The 20,604-nt window shown below is 40.5% G+C and overlaps 1 protein-coding gene across 2 annotated transcripts in view; it reads right to left on the bottom strand.

The window, feature by feature from the left end:
• The window catches only part of PLXDC2 (plexin domain containing 2), a 411,410-nt gene that overhangs the window by 187,035 nt on the left and 203,771 nt on the right, over window positions 1-20,604 (bottom strand). For both annotated transcript variants that reach the window (XM_048837970.2, XM_048837969.2), the window contains exon 3: window positions 1,481-1,627. In XM_048837970.2, the coding sequence (XP_048693927.2) occupies window positions 1,481-1,627 (147 nt within the window). The remainder of the gene's footprint in view (window positions 1-1,480; window positions 1,628-20,604) is intronic.

Here is a 20,604-nt window from a genome sequence, read left to right as displayed (position 1 = left end):
TAGGGCCCCAGCTATTGCCAGAGTGTTTCTTGTTAGGAAAATATTCAACTCTGGGAAAGGTATTGTTAGTTCTTTTGTACAAAGTTTGCATTTTTTCAGTCTTTTCCCCAACTCAGGTGAAGAGAGTGCTCACGAGAAGAAGCCTTTGGCAGAGTAGCAAAACCATGAAAGATTCTTATTTGTGGCACACTTCCCAGCCCCCAGCCCCACGAACTGACTTAGAATGTGTGCAAAAGTCACAGATAACTGATACAGAGCTTTATTAAATTCATCCCAAAGATAGGAAACTGTCTCAACCCCTTTATTTCCATTATCCCCAGCCCCTTACAGACTTCTTAGCTATTTATTTTGACCTTTTGGCTAGGCAAAAGATTGCCTGAATGCTGTCCTTTGTCAGCCTAAATCTACTGGCTTTATTACCTTCCTCGGTTTTTGAACTCTGAACTAAATCCCACAGTGATTCGTCTGTCTCCTACTTCCCTCTGAGCTTGTCACCTCACTGGTAGGTTTATTGGCTATGGGAAATAATATGACAGAACCCACTGGAGAAAAGAATTTTAGCTTTGTTTTTGTTCTCTCAGCCTCAGAAGGCCCCTCTTGCATGTTTAAGAACCATTGAGCTATCAAGCAAAGCTACTACCTGGAGTTTTTTCAACTGTCAGAACCTCATCTCATTGTTGCAACTAACTGGGTAGTAGATGAAGGAAGAACTTTGAGTCACAACACAGAATCTTAATGTTCCTTATTTAATTAATGCCCATATTGGTTCTTCTGTTCAGGCAGTTTCCAGTAGTTGGTCAGACATGGGAATACAACTTGGAAATCATGCAGCATCCAATTATAATTGTATGCTAGCTGCTTATTTTTGTATTCATGGTACAGGACAGTGTGACTGGAATTAGCCAACGTAGATTTCTAATCTGGAAATGGAATTACATCTGCCACTTTAGCTATCGTCATTTGACAAAAAAAAGTTTAAATCATAATATTTTGGCAAGAATTTAAGAGTTCTCAAAAGGAAGATGTGGCTGGCACTTCATACAAATTTAAAATGTAAATGCAAGTCTACTCCCTGTTGGGGTTAAAAACAGGAGTTAAGCAATTTAATCTTGAGCCCAAACCTGATGTCAGTGAATCCAGGGGCAAAATTCCCACTGACTTCAACAGCAGCAGGATTGCTTTGTGCATCATAGTTTTTGATCTAACCTCGAACACAACTAAGGTGAATTTTCAGTTCATCTGGAAAAAGTTCCTTGAGGAAAATATTCCCCAAGGGACACTTGCAGCAGATGCACTAAAGCAACATATATTTTTTTTTATCACAGCATTGTACAGACATCCAGAGCTCTGAGCTATAAATGCAGAGGTGAACCACCTTTAGTAGAAGTTGTCCTAGATAATTATTGATGTGTCAGTCATAGGAGAAAAATATCAAAGCCAGTCAAAGAGGGAGAGTATCAATGTATAGCGAATCCCTTACTGCTGCTTGCCGATGGGTATTGGACAAAATCCCGTGGATCTTCACTTTGTCTTTTTCCATTTGGTCTATGTTCACCCACAAATCCCGGCTGACAGAATCAAATGGGCCGTATGTCCTGGAAGTATAATAATTATGATCTGTATCCTCCTGTGTGGGGGAAAACACACAAACAAAACCAAGTACAGATTAAAATGGAAAATATCTCCCAGACATTTCTAAATTTGTCTTTGAAATACTGAGTTTTATTGTTCCTTAAAGCAACAAATAAGACCAAACTGTTTCTATGACAAGTAAACTAATAAGGAAAAGGTACAAACTTTAAATCTATTATAGAAGATATATATATTTTTTTAAAAACAAATAAAATAGGAGGCAAATATTTGCCTTGCATGTTATAATCTTATCTTATAAATGAAATTTTAGTCATCCCAAAACTCAGATATATAGCTGCTGTAAAGGCCTTACTGAAATCTGTAGGAAAATGAATGCTGACTTCCAAGTGAGTGATAGCCAGTAAATCCCCTGTGACAACTTCTCCACTTTAATAACAGCAAGAAGCAGTACTACTTTCAGCTAATGGCTTTACAATGATGGAATTTTTAATGTGTTTTCTTTTTATTGACCTGCTTTTTATTAGAATGCCCATTATTGATAATAAAAATTGTTCTTTGGTATGTGTCAGTCTACTCTACTATTTCATCTTAAATTAGCATGAGATTATTTTTTTATTGTACATGTTCCACTCAGTAAAGAGATCTAACTACTTAATGGATTCTGCTATACCAAAGCCAGAACGTCCATCTCTCTGGTTCATGTTTATTAGCGGTATCAACTAGAGCTGTATGAATAACTGATTTTTAGGTTTGCTGGAATTTCTGAAAAACTTCTCCCAGTTGACCAGAATCAAAGTTTGTGTGTGCATGTCTGTGTGTTTGAGAAATCTGAAAAGTTGGAAACAATTTTGGGGGGTCAAATTAAACATTTTGCTCAACTAGAAAATGAAACTTTTTAGTTTGGGTATTTTAATTAAAGTGAAGGAAATGAGAGGCTACATTCACTAAACAAACACAAATAAAAAAAAACCCAAAGAAGAGGAGCCGTCCCTTATAACCTTTAGCCTAGTGGTTAGGGCACTCAGCTGTGCTGTAGGAGATTCATGTCTGAATCCCTGCTCTGGAGCAAGAACTGGAACCCAGGTCTTCCCCTGCCCAGGTGAATGTCCTAATCAGTAGGCAATGGAATCATTCTCACTCTCTTTTTCTGGCCAATGACTATTTAAGTGTTTTATTCAAAGTAGAATAGCTTCAAGAAGAGATTGAGAGATATCTTCCCAGAATACCTTATAATTGCTGCTTTGTGAATGGTGGCAAACTCCCTTTGTGAATCTAGACTGAAAATGTGAAATGTTTCCTTTTTGATTAAATGAATCATTTCAACATTTCAATTTTTTTTCTTTTTTCATTCAGTCCAAAACAATTTGCCAAAATCAATACCAATTCAGAAATATGTTTCAGTTGACCTGAATCTGCATTTTGGGGCAAAAAAAAATTTATCTGAAAAAATTCACCCAGTTCTAGCCTCAACCCGTATAAAATCCTAACCGTTCAGGGTAATAAATTACCATACATATGTTTCAAACTAAAATTTCCAGTTCTGCGTTTTCTAAACTGACAGTACTTAATGCTCATGCTTAAACATCCACAGAAGCAAAGTCAAAGGTAAAATACATGAGGACTGGATTTGCTATAATGGATCACACCATTAAGTGCACCAAGTTCTGCAGTTGCTTACAACAGTGACAACTTCGTCATGCTTCAGAAGAAGTTCAGTGCCTATGTCCACTTCTGCAATGCTGTATATGGTGCACATGATGGCCAAGACACTCAAAAGTGACAAGTTATTTTGAATGGCCAAGTTGAGCATCCATCACTCTGAAGTTCAAGCCCCGTCCAAAGCATCTCAAGCTGAACACCTAAAATCTGAGGCACCCAAATTCACTAGTCAATTTTGAAAATCTTGTCCAGTAAGCATAATAAAACAATTAGCCCCATAGTACTCCGGTGAGTAAAGTCATTAATGTTTCTAAGCCGCTTTGAGATCTTTGGATAGAAGCCTCAACAGAAGGGTTAAGTATTGTTAGTATAACATGCAGAAAAATGCAACACTCTACTCTGTGGCAATCAGCTTATGCACAATAGCACAACATCACTACCCTTCTTCAGCACACAAAAGATGTTGAAATTTGACATGATTATTTTTATGTGCACATATGTATGCACATGCACGCGTGCGCACACACACACACACACACACACACAATTTGTAGTATAATAGTGTTCAAAAGCCCCAGTCAGGATCAGGATCAGGATCCCATTGTGCTGAGTGCTGTAACATGGATTCAAACATAGTCTCTGGCCTGAAGAATTTTCCATCTGCTTTAAGATAACATACAACAAGTGGGCGTAACAATCAATTGGATGGGAAAGGTAGGATGGAGGTAACAGGGATAGGAGCAATGGAATAGAAGCAATGATAAAAATAGATCCATAATAATAATTAGCTCTTATATGGCAATTTACAGAGGAGGTCACTATTATTCCCCTCCCACAACCCCACATTTTTGCAGGTGGGGAAACAGAGGTAAAGAGAGGGGAACTCTTTTGCCCAAATCACACAGCAGGCCTGTTACAGAACCAGGAATAGAAGCCAGGTCTTCTGCATGCCACGCCATTGCTCTAGCCACTACACTACTAGCCATGTAACAACAACTAGTAGACTTCAAGATCATCGTATTTAAAAATAAATTATCCAGAGATAATTCTGGTGCTGTTGTCCAAATGGAGCTTAGTTTTAGAAGGGCTTTACAGGCAAGGATAAGAAGCTTTCATTCAATGGAGTGGAGAAGGAAGGGGCTCAAAAAGTGGGGGAATGACATGACAATGGGCCAGGAAGACAATCTTAGCAGTCATGTTTTGATTGGACCTCATGCAAAGGAGGTGGGTGTCAGGAAGGCTACACAGGAGGAGGCTGGAATATTCAAGACAGGAGATAAGGGCCCAAATGAGAGTTTTGGCAGCACGTACATGAAGAAAAGACCAGGGTTTAGAAACATCATGGAGAAAGAAATGGAAAGATTTGGAAATGGCCTGGATGTACAGGTCTAGAGAAATGCTCAAGGGAACATCCAAATTATGTGCTCAAGGGACTGGAAGACAGTGGGACTATCAACGACTTTATGGAGCTAGCTTCTAGTATTTTTCCTTCTAGCTTCACATTTTTTCTCCTTTACGAAGGAACTTGAGTTGTGATCCAGAGATTTTACAATCTGCACTTCTACTTTTGGTCTGCAACATTCATTGCAGCTGGATATCCATGCTTACAGCTGAAACGAAAGAACTTTACAATTGCTGATAACTGCATGGCATCTGCAGAAGAATGGAAACCAGTGACTTGGGGATCTAAGCCGATTAGATAGTCCTGCTAATATTATGACAGCTGCTACTTTGTAGGATACCTAAAAGTAGGAGGCTAAGAGGGATGGAAAACAAAGGTGCTTGAGTGACAGCCAGAGATGGAACTTATCTAATGTTCCTGTTTCTTTTTCTTGCTCTTTAATTGTTTTCCTTTGTCACAAATTAATTGTTGTCACTGTCAGAAATAATTTAAATGAAGGAGTTTACCCTCTACTTCTAGTTGTGACAGGATTACACACTTCTTGCCTCAATGGCAGCAAGAAATAGTGTGATACGATTACATACTTCTGTTTCCAGTTTTCTTCGCCAAGCAAAGTAATTGAGTCTTACTATTGAAATATGCTATACTTAGAGTAAATTAAAACCATTACCATCCATTTCAAACTTTCTCTAGTCAAAGGACAGCCTAGAGTATGACTGATCAAAAGCAATGCTTTGGAAGATAGGATTAAAATTCAAAATGATCTGGACAAACTGGAGAAATGGTCTGAAGTAAATAGGATGAAATTCAATAATGACAAATGCAAAGTACTCCACTTAGGAAGGAACAACGAGTTGCACACATACAAAATGAGAAATGACTGCCTAGGAAGGAGTACTGGGGAAAGGGATCTGGGGGGCATAGTGGATCACAAGCTAAATACAGTCAACAGTGTAATGCTGTTGCAAAAAAAGCAAACATCATTCAGGGATGTATTAGCAGGAGTGTTGTAAGCAAGACATGAGAAGTAATTCTTGCACTCTGCTCCATGCTGCTTAGGCCTCAACTGGAGTATTGTGTCCAGTTCTGAGCACCACATTTCAGGAAGATGTGGACAAATTGGAGAAAGTCCAGAGAAGAGCAACAAAAATGATTAAAGGTCTAGAAAACATGACTTATGAGGGAAGATTGAAAAATTTGGGTTTGTTTAGTCTGGAAAAGAGAAGACTGAGAGGGGACATGATAACAGTTTTCAAGTACATAAAAGGTTGTTATAAGGAGGAGGGAGAAAAAATGTTCTTCTTAACCACTGAGGATAGGACAAGAAGCAATGGGCTTAAATTGCAGCAAGGGCAGCTTAGATTTGACATTAGGAAAAAATTCCGAACTGTCAGAGTGGTTAAGCACTAGAACAAATTGCCTAGGGAGGTGGTGGAATCTCCATCATTGGGGATCTTTTAAGAGCAGGCTGGACAAACACCTGTCAGGGATGGTCTAGATCAGAGGCGGGCAAACTGCAGCCCGCAGGACCCTCCTGCCCAGCCCCTGAGCTCCTGGCCCAGGAGGCTAGCCCCTGGCCCCTCCCACATTGTCCCCCCTCCCCCGCAGCCTCAGCATGCCACGCCACCGGCGCAATGTTCTGGGCGGCCAGGCAGCACAGCTGCAGAGCCGCGGCCTGACCTGGTGCTTTGGGCTCAAGGCTGCAGAACCACCAGGTGCCGGTGCTCCAGGCGGTGCATTAAGAGGGCAGGGAGCAGGGAGGTTGGATAGAGAGCAGGGGAGTTGGGGGTGGTGGTCAGGGGTGTGGATAGGGGTCGGGGCAGTCAGAGGGCGGGGAACAGGGGGGTCGGATGGGGCAGGGGTCCCCGGGGGGCAGTCAGGAAGGAGGGGGGGTTGGATGGGGTGGCAGTCAGGGGCAGGGGTTCCGGGGGCGGTCAGGGGACAGGGAGAAGGGGTGGTTGGATGGGGCAGGGGTCCCGGGGGGGCAAGTCAGAAATGAGAGGGGGGGTTGGATGGGGCAGGAGTCCCAGGGGAGCCGTCAGGGGCCGAGGAGCGGGGCTGGGCGTGGGGTGTTGGATAGGAGGCAGGGGCCGGGCCACACCTGGCTGTTTGGGGAGACACAGCCTCCCCTAACCGGCCCTCCATACAATTCTGGAAACTGGATGTGGCCCTCAGGCCAAAAAGTTTGCCCACCCCGGTCTAGATAATACTTAGTTCTTCCTTGAATGCAGGGGAATGGACTAGATGACTCTGAAGGTCCCTTCCAGTTCTATGATTCTCTAAGAACATGGAAGCCATTCCCAGCTGTCCAAAGCTCTAATCCTACATTTGGTCACATCTGGAATTGTCATTGAAAGGAATGGGATCTTTACCTGAGAAAGGACTGCAAGATCAGTCCCGAAATCGTTTTGGAGGTTCCCTCACACCTCTGGAGAGGGCTGTGTGGAATCACAATGGATGCTCTTTCACATACAACTACTCATCCAAAGTGCGCAGATTTATCACAAACTGCTACTGCAGTAGATACATGATATTTACATTTTCAAGGGCTTAATTATAGCTTATATTCTAGGGGATGCAGCCAATTAGTTCATTTTATCATCTATTTGTCATTGTATTATGTGGTGTTATGGTCAATTCATATGCTATTTCATATATAATCAATGCATGTTAAATAGATTTAAATTGTAGGTTTATAGAAGTATAAGGCTGACAAGTATTTAGGAGTGATGAGTGTGTATTAGGTATATAAGTAAAGCATTGCTGGAATGCAAAGCCTACAGGCTCAGACCTATAAGATTTTACCTTAGCCAGACTAGGCCATAGGCTTAAGAATGCTTGACATGAGTGAATGACTAAGGAATAACCCTATGCAAGGAAATCACAAGATACTGTAAAAAAATGTGCCAATAGGTGATGTTATGGAACAGTAGATTGCAGTAGACTGCAATATATTGTCGAAGACCACAAGACACCTGATTGTAAACACCTTTGAATGTTCTGTCCTGACCACAGGTTGCCAAGGACACATGTTGTGCATAGATGCTAATGACAATGAAAGGAACTAAAAACAACCTATGAAAAATGGGACACCCCGATATTCATGGGGGATGGAAGTACAGATAAGGAAAAGAGGGTTGAAACCCTCATGCATATGGTGTTAGGTGTGGTCATAACAACAAGATAAGAGAGGTTCCCTGGTTGGGTAAAAGTGAGAGAACCCCAAAGGATAACCCCATGAGAAACTTGAGCAGGAACAATCCCTCTATCGATGATTGGCAATTGCTGCTTCCTGCAGCCCCAGTGGCCTGGAGTGGCAAACCGCAGCCCCTGGGAGCTGCGATCAGCCGAACCTGCGGACGCAGCAGGTAAACAAACTGGCGCAGCCCACCAGGGGGGTTACCCTAGCGGGCTGCAGGCTAAATGTTGCCAATCCCTGATCTATTGAGAGATCCATTGGACTCTCCAATATCTTTGAGGATGTGAGTATGACTACAGTCTTAGTCACTGCATGCATTTTTGTAGGATTTATATATGCACAGGTAATTGTAACATTACTTATTGCTTTAATAAAACTCGTAGTACAGCTAGGACTTTGTACTTGTGATTGTTTCTGTGGTCATTATCTTTGGACTTCCTGTGTTCCTAGAGCCTTCAAATGTGAGAAAAGCACCAGAAGTAATTTTCACTCTGTTGAGCTTGTAACTGTAGCAACAGGAGCTGAACCCATGGTAGTTTAATACAAAATTACTAAATTCAATTTAAATAAATAAAAAGCCTAAAGGGAAATATACTGACCATAAGTTTTGCTTTATCTGGAAATGACAACTTATTAGCAGTCGTTACTGATGCACTTCACTCACAGCTGTTGCAGATAGAGGTACTTTATGGTTATCTTCTGATGTACCCTATATGCCAAAGAGCATTAGCTCCAGTGACAGCATTTAATAAGCAACTCCTAATAGCCTCAAAAGCTCCAGATTCGTAATAAAAGTAAACATAAGTAAAATCATACTATCAGAAAGATGGTATGCAAACAACTTAACCAAGTACTTTTCTTTTCAAGTGGTTAGAGTCAAGAGTTATTACTGTTATGGTAGATGATTCAAAAAAGGTACAGTAAATTTAAAGTTCCAAGTTTAATTCATCATTCAGATGACATAATGTTTTTATAGAAGCTAAAATGTAGGTTAATGGCATCATAGAGACCCAAGGAAGAGATCAATTCCAGAGGTAATGGGGATAAGGGATTACAAAATAACTATTGCATTATTTATCTTAAGCAAAGATAAATATGCACAGCTTTAACTGCAAAGCTAATTTGCAGTTAAAGCTCCACAAGGACTTTATTTATTGCCAATTTCTAATAACTGATCAAAACTATTCCATTTACTCTCTCTAGCAACCAAATGACTACATAACCCCTGTCCCCTGCCCCATAAGGCCATATTATTAAGGCCAAATGACTGCTGTATAAAAGTATTTTAAATGGTACCTTGATCCATGCTTAAAGGAGAATCTTTTAACATCTTGCAATTACACACTAATTATAGCCTTCAGCTCAACAACCAAGTCAATGTGTATAGAATAACTGATGTATAAATAGCTATTAAGTTTTGTGTAAAAAAACAGTCTTATGCACTGCCGTAATTCAGATACATTAACTTCATGTATTTCTGAAGGGAAATGAAATCGTTTCAACAGGGATGATGTAAGGAAACCAGCATCTGCCCTTTCAACAAAGAGGCTAAATTCATTCTAAACATCTTTCTCACAGACAACATTCTGTGACTACACTGTTAACTGCCCTTTTATTGTAATTCCCATTTCTACTATTTGTAAATCTTACAGTGTGGCTGGACTGGAGCACTGTAATTAGCCTAACATTAGTTCTGGTAGAACTATGCCCCTCCCCCCTTTATTTTTTATTGTTAGTAAATTAGAAAATCCGGGTTCTATTCCAAGTTCCTACATCACATAATTTGGTACATATACTTCCAGTAAAGAAATCAACACAAAGATTGCCGGTCTTAACACAGTGCCCAGCTAATGAGTCATATTTCATTTGTATCAACAAGCATCTGTGGCTTATTTTTATTCTCTGATTTATGGGTCTCTGTCAATAGTATATCTGTTCTGTAATACGTTCTATTAATAGAGTCTAGATATATAGGGACATCAAAAAGCTAGAACTGATGCTAGTGTTGGGTTCAGGCATTGTATTTTTTAAAATGTGTTATTATTTATTTCCCTAGCTCTCGAGACACGAGCATGTAAGTTTGCAGACATTGTAAAAATCAGTTTTAGCAATACAAAAGCAATGTAGCTATTAAGGAATCAGAGCAAACTTTACAAATATTTCAAATGCAGTAAAAGCTTGACAGAAAATAAACAACATGCAGAGAAAGATGCCAACTCTTGTTTCCATCTCATTTCTTGTGGGAGCAAAAACATGGAAGATTTCTAGCGAACTGATATTTGAACACTATTTTTTGAGGTACTATTTGTTGTCCACCTCATCTAGAGCAGTAGTCTTGTCCATAAATATGCTTAGGAAGTAGCTTCCCCAGATTACTGCATACAGCTTTTACTGAAATGATTTCCCCAGACTTTTTCAGTTTGGTTGGTGGGATTATTGCATTAACCATTTTCCAACTGGTGCTATATATAAAGTGGATGCTGGACAGAAATGTCCATCATATTTCTTCCCTGCCTCACGAACAACTTATTTGTCACCACTGTTAATTATATGAATCATTAACAATTTCTCTTTGCTGGAGTTGCAGTCTTCCTACTGTGTGGAAACAAAAAAACCAGAAACAGACAGAAGTTAATTTCACACTGTTTTGACCAGAGATGTTGCATGGTGACCTATACAATTCTAGTAGTCTTACTGGGTCTGATTTATTCAGAAGTGTTGAGCACCTGTAATTCCCATTGCAGTGAATGAGTGTTCAGTGCCATTACAGATCATACTTGTCCTGTATTTGTCAAATTAAATAACAGAACACACAGACCATATACAGTGTGTGTACAAATGCACCAGAATACAATCTAAATACCACAAAACCATTTTCCCATTCCAGAAAAAAATTGGTCTCCTTTCACAGATTAAGATTTCCAATGTGTGGCAGAGAGTTAGGTGAGTTTATTGGGCAAAACAAACTGTCCATACCCAATTATTAAACTTACTCAATTTTAATGTTTTATTAAGAAAATATTCAGGGCAATATATCACCACCTTAATCAATTATGAAGTATAAGTAAAACAGAGCAGGACAGGCTAGTGATCAGTTACCCAGTCCTGGAGTGCAGGTAGGCTGTTTCTGTTATCATCAGGTCCATTCCCATTTGGCTGTGTAGATCCTGCGTTGTTCCCTCGTGGTCAGTAATTAGCACTCTTTTATGCCTTATACACTACATAACTCATGCATCACACACGAGCCATCCTTGTTCTTGCATGTATTACCTAACTGATCACTCATCACCCTTATCCATACTTGGTATATTTCAAGCTATATACAGCCTTCATTTTTGTAATCACAGACAACACTCTTTTCCTGACTGGGTTATGCTTTCTTAGCATCCCTCCACTTATATTATCAAGATAGCTTATTTCATTGCCCTAGGCGTTTTCCTGTTTTTCTCAGATTTAACTATTCTTGTGGCCTTGTCCTTATCATTACCAGTTCGGGTGTGGTGTAATGGTCCTTGGCACCTAGACTATCAATCATTGTAGAAAGCCTACTTATATAACTTCAGTTCAGTTATTATCTGTACATGACCTTCCAACACTTGGATTTTTTAAAAAGCTGTTACAACAAACCATGCATGATGTTCATTTCTGTAATATTTCAAAGTAATAACCACATAATGGCTCCAAAATGTATTCAAATTGCTAGTTAGGTCTCTGGCCAAGGAAGCAGGTGAAATGAGAAACTAGTTAACCTGTAAATTATCAGCACGCAGATCAGAAAAGCAACTTCCATTTGGATGTACAGACATCGTGAGCTGGTTACAATATAATCACTTGTGACTTGCACAGGGCATGTGCAGCTACAGAAATCATCTCAGAATTCTTTAATTAAGAAACTTTCACTCAGTATTTATTGTTCCTTTAACTCTTTTCCCTTGATTAATTAATTATTATTATTAGTTCAGTTTAATTTTTTGAAGTGAGCTTGTCTTTTTAAAGATGTCCAATTGACAGCCATGGAGATGAGAATTACCTATTTCTCCTCAGGACAGATAATGCATGGGAAATATTGTTGCTGCCCTGCCAATTTTCCTCAGGTCTGAATTCAAGGAACTACCCTTTAGGAATAAGAGGATAAATCTCTCTATCCCCCTAAGAAACTGATCCACAGCACACTGAAATCAATGGGAAACTTGAGAGTACTTGCTCTCTCTGTGCTGAGTATAGAAATTGGTGCCAATCAGTGACAATGCAGGGGTAGTTTCTGCGATCAGTGTTCAGTGCCGTTCCAGATCATACTTGCAGATGGACACTTATATACAAGAACCTATACTAAGCATACTAATTATACTTTTCAAACGCATAAGGTATTAACCCAACATGAGGTAACTATTTTGGATCTCATTGAGCTGGTTAAAGATGAATTCATCAGTGGACTAGAAGTTAGTGGTTGCCTAGGGAACAAGTGATCATGACCTGATTGTATTCAATATAGACAAACAGAGAATGGTCCCAAACAGAAACATGAATACTTGGTGTTTCAGAAGGCCTAATTTTCCAAAGTTGTGGAAAATTATGAGTGAAATTGACTAGGAGGAAAAAATTTAGACAGAAAATTTTAAATGAAAATTGGGAGGTCTTTAAGAAAAGTTATAGATGGCCAAAAGGCCACAAATCCACAATCAAAAAAGAGAACAGCTTTTGGTTGAGTGGCAATTAGATATTAAAAATACAATATATGACAAATGGGAAAAATGAAGAAGAGATAGCAATCAATATAAATTAGATGTTATAATGTGCAGAAAATTGATGAGGAAAGCTAAAGAAAGGGAAAAGTCTTTGGCTTGCAAGCCTAAGGACAATGAAAGATTTTTTAAAAAAATATATTAGGAACAAAAGAATTTTTATCAATGGTATAAGTCAATTACTACATGGAGAATGTAAAATTGTTAATAAAGATCCAGAAAAGGCAGAAGTGTTAAATAAATAATTCTGTTTTATATTTGAAAAGGAGGAGGAGAAGAATGTGCTTGTATCACGAGTACAGCAAAGTATTTTCCACTAGAAACCCTGTTTTACCCACATTCTGCCATATATTTCACGTTATAGCAATCTTGGATGATGACCCAGCACATGCTGTTCATTTTAAGAACACTTTCACTGCAAATCTGACAAAATGCAAAGAAGATACCGATGTGAAATTTCTGAAGATAGCTACAGCTCTCGACCCAAGGTTTAAGAATCTGAAGTGCCTTCCAAAGTCTGAGAGGGATAATGTGTGGCGCATGCTTTCAGATGTCTTAAAAGAGCAACATGCCAATGCGGAAACTACAGAAGCCAAACCACCAAAAAATAAAATCAACCTTCTGCTGGTGGTATCTGACTCAGATGATAAAAATGAACATGCATTGGTCTGCACTGCTTTGGATCGCTATCGAGCAGAAGCCATCATCAGCATGGACACATGTCCTCTGGAACAATCGCCGAAGCATGAAGAGGCATATGTATCTTTAGCACGTCTGGCACGTAAATATCTTGCAACGCCAGCTACAACAGTGCCATGCAAATGCCGGCTCTTACTTTCAGGTGACATTGTAAACAAGAAGCAGGCAGCATTATCTCCTGCAAATGTAAACAAACTTGTTTGTCTGAGTGATTGGCTGAACAAGAAATAGGACTGATTGGACTTGTAGTCTCTAAAGCTTTACATTGTTTTATTTTTTGAATGCGGGGGGGGGGGTTGTACATAATTCTACATTTGTAAGTTCAATTCACTTGCATTAGGTAAACTGAAAATACTATTTCTTTTGTTTTTTACAGTGCAAATATTTGTAATCAAAATAAATATAAAGTGAGCACTGTACACTTTTTATTCTGTGTTGTAATTGAAATCAATATATTTAAAAATGTAGAAAACACCCAAAAATATTTAAATAAATGGTATTGTATTATTGTTTAACAGTGCGATTAATTACAATTAATTTTTTTAATCACTTGGCAGCCCCAGTTTTAATACAGCAAAGTTATACATCTAGGAACAAGAAATGCAGACCATAACTATAGAATGGGGGAATGTATTCTGAAAAACTGTGACTCTGAAAAGGATTTAGGGGTCATAGTAGAGAACCAACTGAATATGAGCTCTCATTGTGATGTTATGGCAAAAATTAATGTTACTTTTCTGTAACTGAGGTTCTTCAAGATGGAGTCTGTGTACTTACACTCATGGAATGTGCCATCCAGTACAGCCTCAAGGGTAGAACTCTGGCTAGTAGTATCTGTAGGAACCCTCCCGTGCCTCCGTAGCCCCTCCCTTCAGTGAATGACAAATATTCCAGAGAGGGAGTATAAAAGGTGTGTGGTTGCTCCAGCTGCCTCATTTCCTTCTCCCTGTGGCTCCAAGCCCTTTGGTAAGTTGGACTCTGAGGTAGTGGGAAAAGGCAGGCAGCGAGCATGAATATGAAGAATCCATCTTGAAGAACCTCAGTTACATGTAAGTAACCTTAATTTCTTCTTCAACTGTTCTCCACAGATTCCCACTCAGGGACAGAGTAATAAACAGTACTCTGATCACGGCCATTGGGATCCTGGAGTCCTGACTGAATAAGGACTGCAGGACTTTGTTGCCAAAACTTGCATCAGATCTGACCCTAAATCTAAGGAATAGCGTTAGTCAAATGAACAGAACTCTATGTTACTGCTGTACATATTTCTATTAGAGGTATATGCCTAGAAAAAGCCATAGAGTCTACCTTGGATCTAGTAGAATGTGTTCTATTTCCCTGGGGAACAGATAAACGCTTCAGTTCATAAGTTTCATTAACACAAATTCTAACTCAACTTGAAAGTGTTTGTATAGAAATAGCTTTACCCTTATTTCGCTTTTCAGTAAAGAGCTTGGAGCCTGTCTAAATGGTTTAGTCCTGTCTAAATAAAAAGCTAAAGCTCTTCTAATATGCAACATGTAATTTAGCTTCCCTTTCTGAGCATGAAGCTTGGGGGGAAAAGCACTAGTAAAGTTGTATACTGTCTTATGTGAAAATTTGAGACCTCCTTTTGTAGAAATGTTGGGTGAATATGAAGAATGATTTTTATCTTTTCGAAAGACAGTGAATAGTGGATCAGCCACTAATGCATATAATTTGCTTATACATATTGCAGCAATTATCTTAATAGACAGATGAAACAAAGCACAACTTCCCAGAGGTTCAAAGGGAGGTCTCATCAATTGCTAAAGCAGTAAGTTCAAATCACAAGATGGAACATGGTGTCTTATTAAGACCCTTTTAAGAACATGTTGACTATATCATGAATGAAAATTGGTTTACCACTTCCAGGAGCATGCAACTCTGATATAGCTGAAAGGTGAACTTCACAGAAGATAGTGAAAGAGCTGTTTTTATAAGATACAATAAATATTCTCATATATAACTAATTGGTGCTGTGTATGGATCTATACCACACATGGAAATCCACAACATTTTTTACTTATGACTATAACATTTTCATGTGGACTTTTTCCTGGAATGTAACAATACATTTTGCACTTTTAATGAACAACTTTTTTCTAACAACCCCAGCATCCTATTCTCCATGCTGTTCGATGAAGAGACTGAAGATCATAGAATCATAGAATCATAGAATATAAGGGTTGGAAGGGACCCCAGAAGGTCATCTAGTCCAACTCCCTGCTCGAAGCAGGACCAAATCCCAGTTAAATCATCCCAGCCAGGGCTTTGTCAAGCCTGACCTTAAAAACCTCTAAGGAAGGAGATTCTACCACCTCCCTAGGTAACGCATTCCAGTGTTTCACCACCCTCTTAGTGAAAAAGTTTTTCCTAATATCCAATCTAAACCTCCCCCACTGCAACTTGAGACCATTACTCCTCGTTCTGTCATCTGCTACCATTGAGAACAGTCTAGAGCCATCCTCTTTGGAACCCCCTTTCAGGTAGTTGAAAGCAGCTATCAAATCCCCCCTCATTCTTCTCTTCTGCAGGCTAAACAATCCCAGCTCCCTCAGCCTCTCCTCATAACTCATGTGTTCCAGACCCCTAATCATTTTTGTTGCCCTTCGCTGGACTCTCTCCAATTTATCCACATCCTTCTTGAAGTGTGGGGCCCAAAACTGGACACAGTACTCCAGATGAGGCCTCACCAATGTCGAATAGAGGGGAACGATCACGTCCCTCGATCTGCTCGCTATGCCCCTACTTATACATCCCAAAATGCCATTGGCCTTCTTGGCAACAAGGGCACACTGCTGACTCATATCCAGCTTCTCGTCCACTGTCACCCCTAGGTCCTTTTCCGCAGAACTGCTGCCTAGCCATTCGGTCCCTACTCTGTAGCTGTGCATTGGGTTCTTCCGTCCTAAGTGCAGGACCCTGCACTTATCCTTATTGAACCTCATCAGATTTCTTTTGGCCCAATCCTCCAATTTGTCTAGGTCCTTCTGTATCCTATCCCTCCCCTCCAGCGTATCTACCACTCCTCCCAGTTTAGTATCATCCACAAATTTGCTGAGAGTGCAATCCACACCATCCTCCAGATCATTTATGAAGATATTGAACAAAACCGGCCCCAGGACCGACCCTTGGGGCACTCCACTTGATACCGGCTGCCAACTAGACATGGAACCATTGATAACTACCCGTTGAGCCCGACAATCTAGCCAGCTTTCTACCCACCTTATAGTGCATTCATCCAGCCCATACTTCCTTAACTTGCTGACAAGAATACTGTGGGAGACCGTGTCAAAAGCTTTGCTAAAGTCAAGAAACAATACATCCACTGCTTTCCCTTCATCCACAGAACCAGTAATCTCATCATAAAAGGCGATTAGATTAGTCAGGCATGACCTTCCCTTGGTGAATCCATGCTGGCTGTTCCTGATCAGTTTCCTCTCATGCAAGTGCTTCAGGATTGATTCTTTGAGGACCTGTTCCATGATTTTTGGAGTACTGTCATGAATGGTTATAAACTGTTCAGGAAGGACAGGCAGGGCAGAAAAGGTGGGGGAGTAGCACTGTATGTATGGGAGCAGTATGACTGCTCAGAGCTCCGGTACGAAACTGCAGAAAAACCCGAGTGTCTCTGGATTAAGTTTAGAAGTGTGTGCAACAAGAGTGATGTAGTGGTGGGAGTCTGCTATAGACCACCGGACCAGGGGGATGAGGTAGATGAGGCTTTCTTCCGGCAGCTCACGGAAGCTACTAGATCGCATGCCCTGATTCTCATGGGTGACTTTAATTTTCCTGATATCTGCTGGGAGAGCAATACAGCAGTGCATAGACAATCCAGGAAGTTTTTGGAAAGCGTAGGGGACAATTTCCTGGCGCAAGTGCTAGAGGAGCCAACTAGGAGGGGCGCTTTTCTTGACCTGCTGCTCACAAACCGGGTAGAATTAGTGGGGGAAGCAAAAGTGGATGGGAATCTGGGAGGCAGTGACCATGAGTTGGTTGAGTTCAGGATCCTGACGCAGGGAAGAAAGGTAAGCAGCAGGATACGGACCCTGGACTTCAGGAAAGCAGACTTCGACTCCCTCAGGGAACGGATGGCCAGGATCCCCTGGGGGACTAACTTGAAGGGGAAAGGAGTCCAGGAGAGCTGGCTGTATTTCAAGGAATCCCTGTTGAGGTTACAGGGACAAACCATCCCGATGAGTCGAAAGAATAGTAAATATGGCAGGCGACCAGCTTGGCTTAACGGTGAAATCCTAGCGGATCTTAAACATAAAAAAGAGGCTTACAAGAAGTGGAAGATTGGACATATGACCAGGGAAGAGTATAAAAATATTGCTCGGGCATGTAGGAATGATATCAGGAGGGCCAAATCGCACCTGGAGCTGCAGCTAGCCAGAGATGTCAAGAGTAACAAGAAGGGTTTCTTCAGGTATGTTGGCAACAAGAAGAAAGCCAAGGAAAGTGTGGGCCCCTTACTGAATGAGGGAGGCAACCTAGTGACAGAGGATGTGGAAAAAGCTAATGTACTCAATGCTTTTTTTGCCTCTGTTTTCACTAACAAGGTCAGCTCCCAGACTGCTGCGCTGGGCATCACAACATGGGGAAGAGATGGCCAGCCCTCTATGGAGATAGAGGTGGTTAGGGACTATTTAGAAAAGCTGGACGTGCACAAGTCCATGGGGCCGGACGAGTTGCATCCGAGAGTGCTGAAGGAATTGGCGGCTGTGATTGCAGAGCCATTGGCCATTATCTTTGAAAACTCGTGGCGAACAGGGGAAGTCCCGGATGACTGGAAGCAGGACCGATCCCCGACTAAATCATCCCAGCCAGGGCTTTGTCAAGCCTGACCTTAAAAACTTCTAAGGAAGGAGATTCCACCACCTCCCTAGGTAATGCATTCCAGTGTTTCACCACCCTCTTAGTGAAGAAGTTTTTCCTAATATCCAACCTAAATCTCCCCCACTGCAACTTGAGACCATTATTCCTTGTTCTGTCATCTGCTATCACTGAGAACAGTCTAGAGCCATCCTCTTTGGAACCCCCTTTCAGGTAGTTGAAAGCAGCTATCAAATCCCCCCTCATTCTTCTCTTCTGAAGACTAAACATCCGCAGTTCCCTCAGCCTCTCCTCATAAGTCATGTGTTCTAGTCCCTTCATCATTTTTGTTGCCCTCTGCTGGACTCTTTCCAATTTTTCCACATCCTTCTTGTAGTGTGGGGCCCAAAACTGGACACAGTACTCCAGATAAGGCCTCACCAATGTCGAATAGAGGGGAATGATCACATCCCTCGATCTGCTGGCAATGCCCCTACTTATACATCCCAAAATGCCATTGGCCTTCTTGGCAACAAGGGCACACTGTTGACTCATATCCAACTTCTCGTCCACTGTAACCCCTAGGTCCTTTTCTGCAGAACTGCTGCCGAGCCATTCGGTCCCTAGTCTGTAGCGGTGCATGGGATTCTTCCGTCCTAAGTGCAGGACTCTGCACTTGTCCTTGTTGAACCTCGTCAGATTTCTTTTGGCCCAATCCTCCAATTTGTCTGGTTTACTACTGACTCATATGACCTTGAGCACATTACTCAAAATCTCTGCCCCCAGTTCCCCCCATATACAAAAAGTGGGTAAAAATGTTTTGTAAAAAACACTTCCAGGTCTGTGGATGAAAAGCACGGAATATTATTATCCAGACAAAAAAGAGCAAGAAGATGAAGAAAAAACAAAACAAAAATTGACGATTAACATGACTTCACCATCAACAGCATTGGAGCTGCTTACAGGTCATTTCCATCACCGCCCCTGGACTTGCTGGAAGAAGATCACAAGCATGCTCAGTGGTACTGGGGCAGGGAGGAAGGGCATGTGTGCTGCATTGCTGATTAAGCCTCTGATTTATGCACATTTTCAATATTTTTAAAATTAGACCCAGAAAGGAATCCACGTCATTGTGGGGAGTGTCAGGAACATGTCCAACCACCATTAAGAAAAGGAAGTTGTGTGTGAGAGACTCTGTGTGCACATATGTTCAAATCCATGCTGGGATGGGTTCAGAGTGGACAACTGGATGGGAAGAAAATTGGATTGCCCTACTAAGAGCTGCAGTGCAGCTTCCTCCTGAAATTATGCTTTAGCAAGCAGGAAAGGCTGCTAGCACAGAAATCCCTTTAAATTATAATCAAAGCATAATAGTAAATAGTGTTATTTTGCAAGTATATAACATGTTATAGCCAAGGACCTCTGAATATGACTTATTTAGAACAAGCATTTCTAAAATGTGAAAAGACTAATTACAGTGGATAAGCCCTTTGTAAACTACTGTATGAAAATCTGGTACAAGATATAGACAATAACTGCTTATTTAGAAGAACTTGATTGTTACTAGTCAGTCACTCTCAAATATTAACAGTTCTTGGATTAAGTTTCACCCAAACCAAAGTTTCCCCTTGATTCTGGAACTGCCAGCAAACCAGAGTCAGTTATTTGCCCTGTTCTACTGCTATGTGGGATGCTCTGAACAAGCACTGTTATTAGCACTATTAATTTTGTAGTTCACTAAATGAGCAATTTATCAGTTTCTATAGGATTAATTTTCCAGATTGGATACCAAGATTTACTTACAATTAAATCTTGACCCAAAAGTCATAGAACCATATCTGGATCTGGGAACTGAAATGAAGTTCACTAGCTATTCAGATTTGTGGCTCAGATTCTTCTCTAATTTTAATATAAAGAAATATATTTAAAATCAATCAGTTTGTTATACTACAAGGTAAATATTCAGAATATATGTTTAACCTTAACTGCAACTGCTTTACATTTTACCTGTAATAGGCAGGAACCACTGGAACCTTTCTTGGCTGCCTTAAAAACATAGATGAGAGAATACAGAATCGTTTAGTTTGAAAAGTAGTTCTAATGAGCCTTTTACTCTGTTCCTCTGTATCTTGGAAGTATTGATTTAATTATCCGCCCATAACAGGTCGATGTCTTCTCTAGCATTGAATACCACTATCCCAATCATTTTGCAGTCTCCCTTACCAGCTTTTGTATTGCCTAGCTGTAGATGGAGTTACAAAGTTTTTTCTAAATGTTAAATTAAGATTTCCTTGAAGTTGGCCCAAGTCACATTGCTTATTTTTCTGTCCTTGTTGATAAATTGTCCAGACATCTTTATAATATCCCTTTGCATTTCTGAGGATGGTGACCCCTACAACTCAAAATCATGCTTCCTTTCCGAACTGAACAGGCACAAGCTCTCAAACACGCCTCATGGTTCTTATTTTCCAAAC

This window comes from Caretta caretta, chromosome 2 (genome assembly GCF_965140235.1).
Source record: "Caretta caretta isolate rCarCar2 chromosome 2, rCarCar1.hap1, whole genome shotgun sequence".
Taxonomy (NCBI): Eukaryota; Metazoa; Chordata; order Testudines; family Cheloniidae; genus Caretta; species Caretta caretta.
This window is presented reverse-complemented; position numbering and strand designations above follow the sequence as displayed.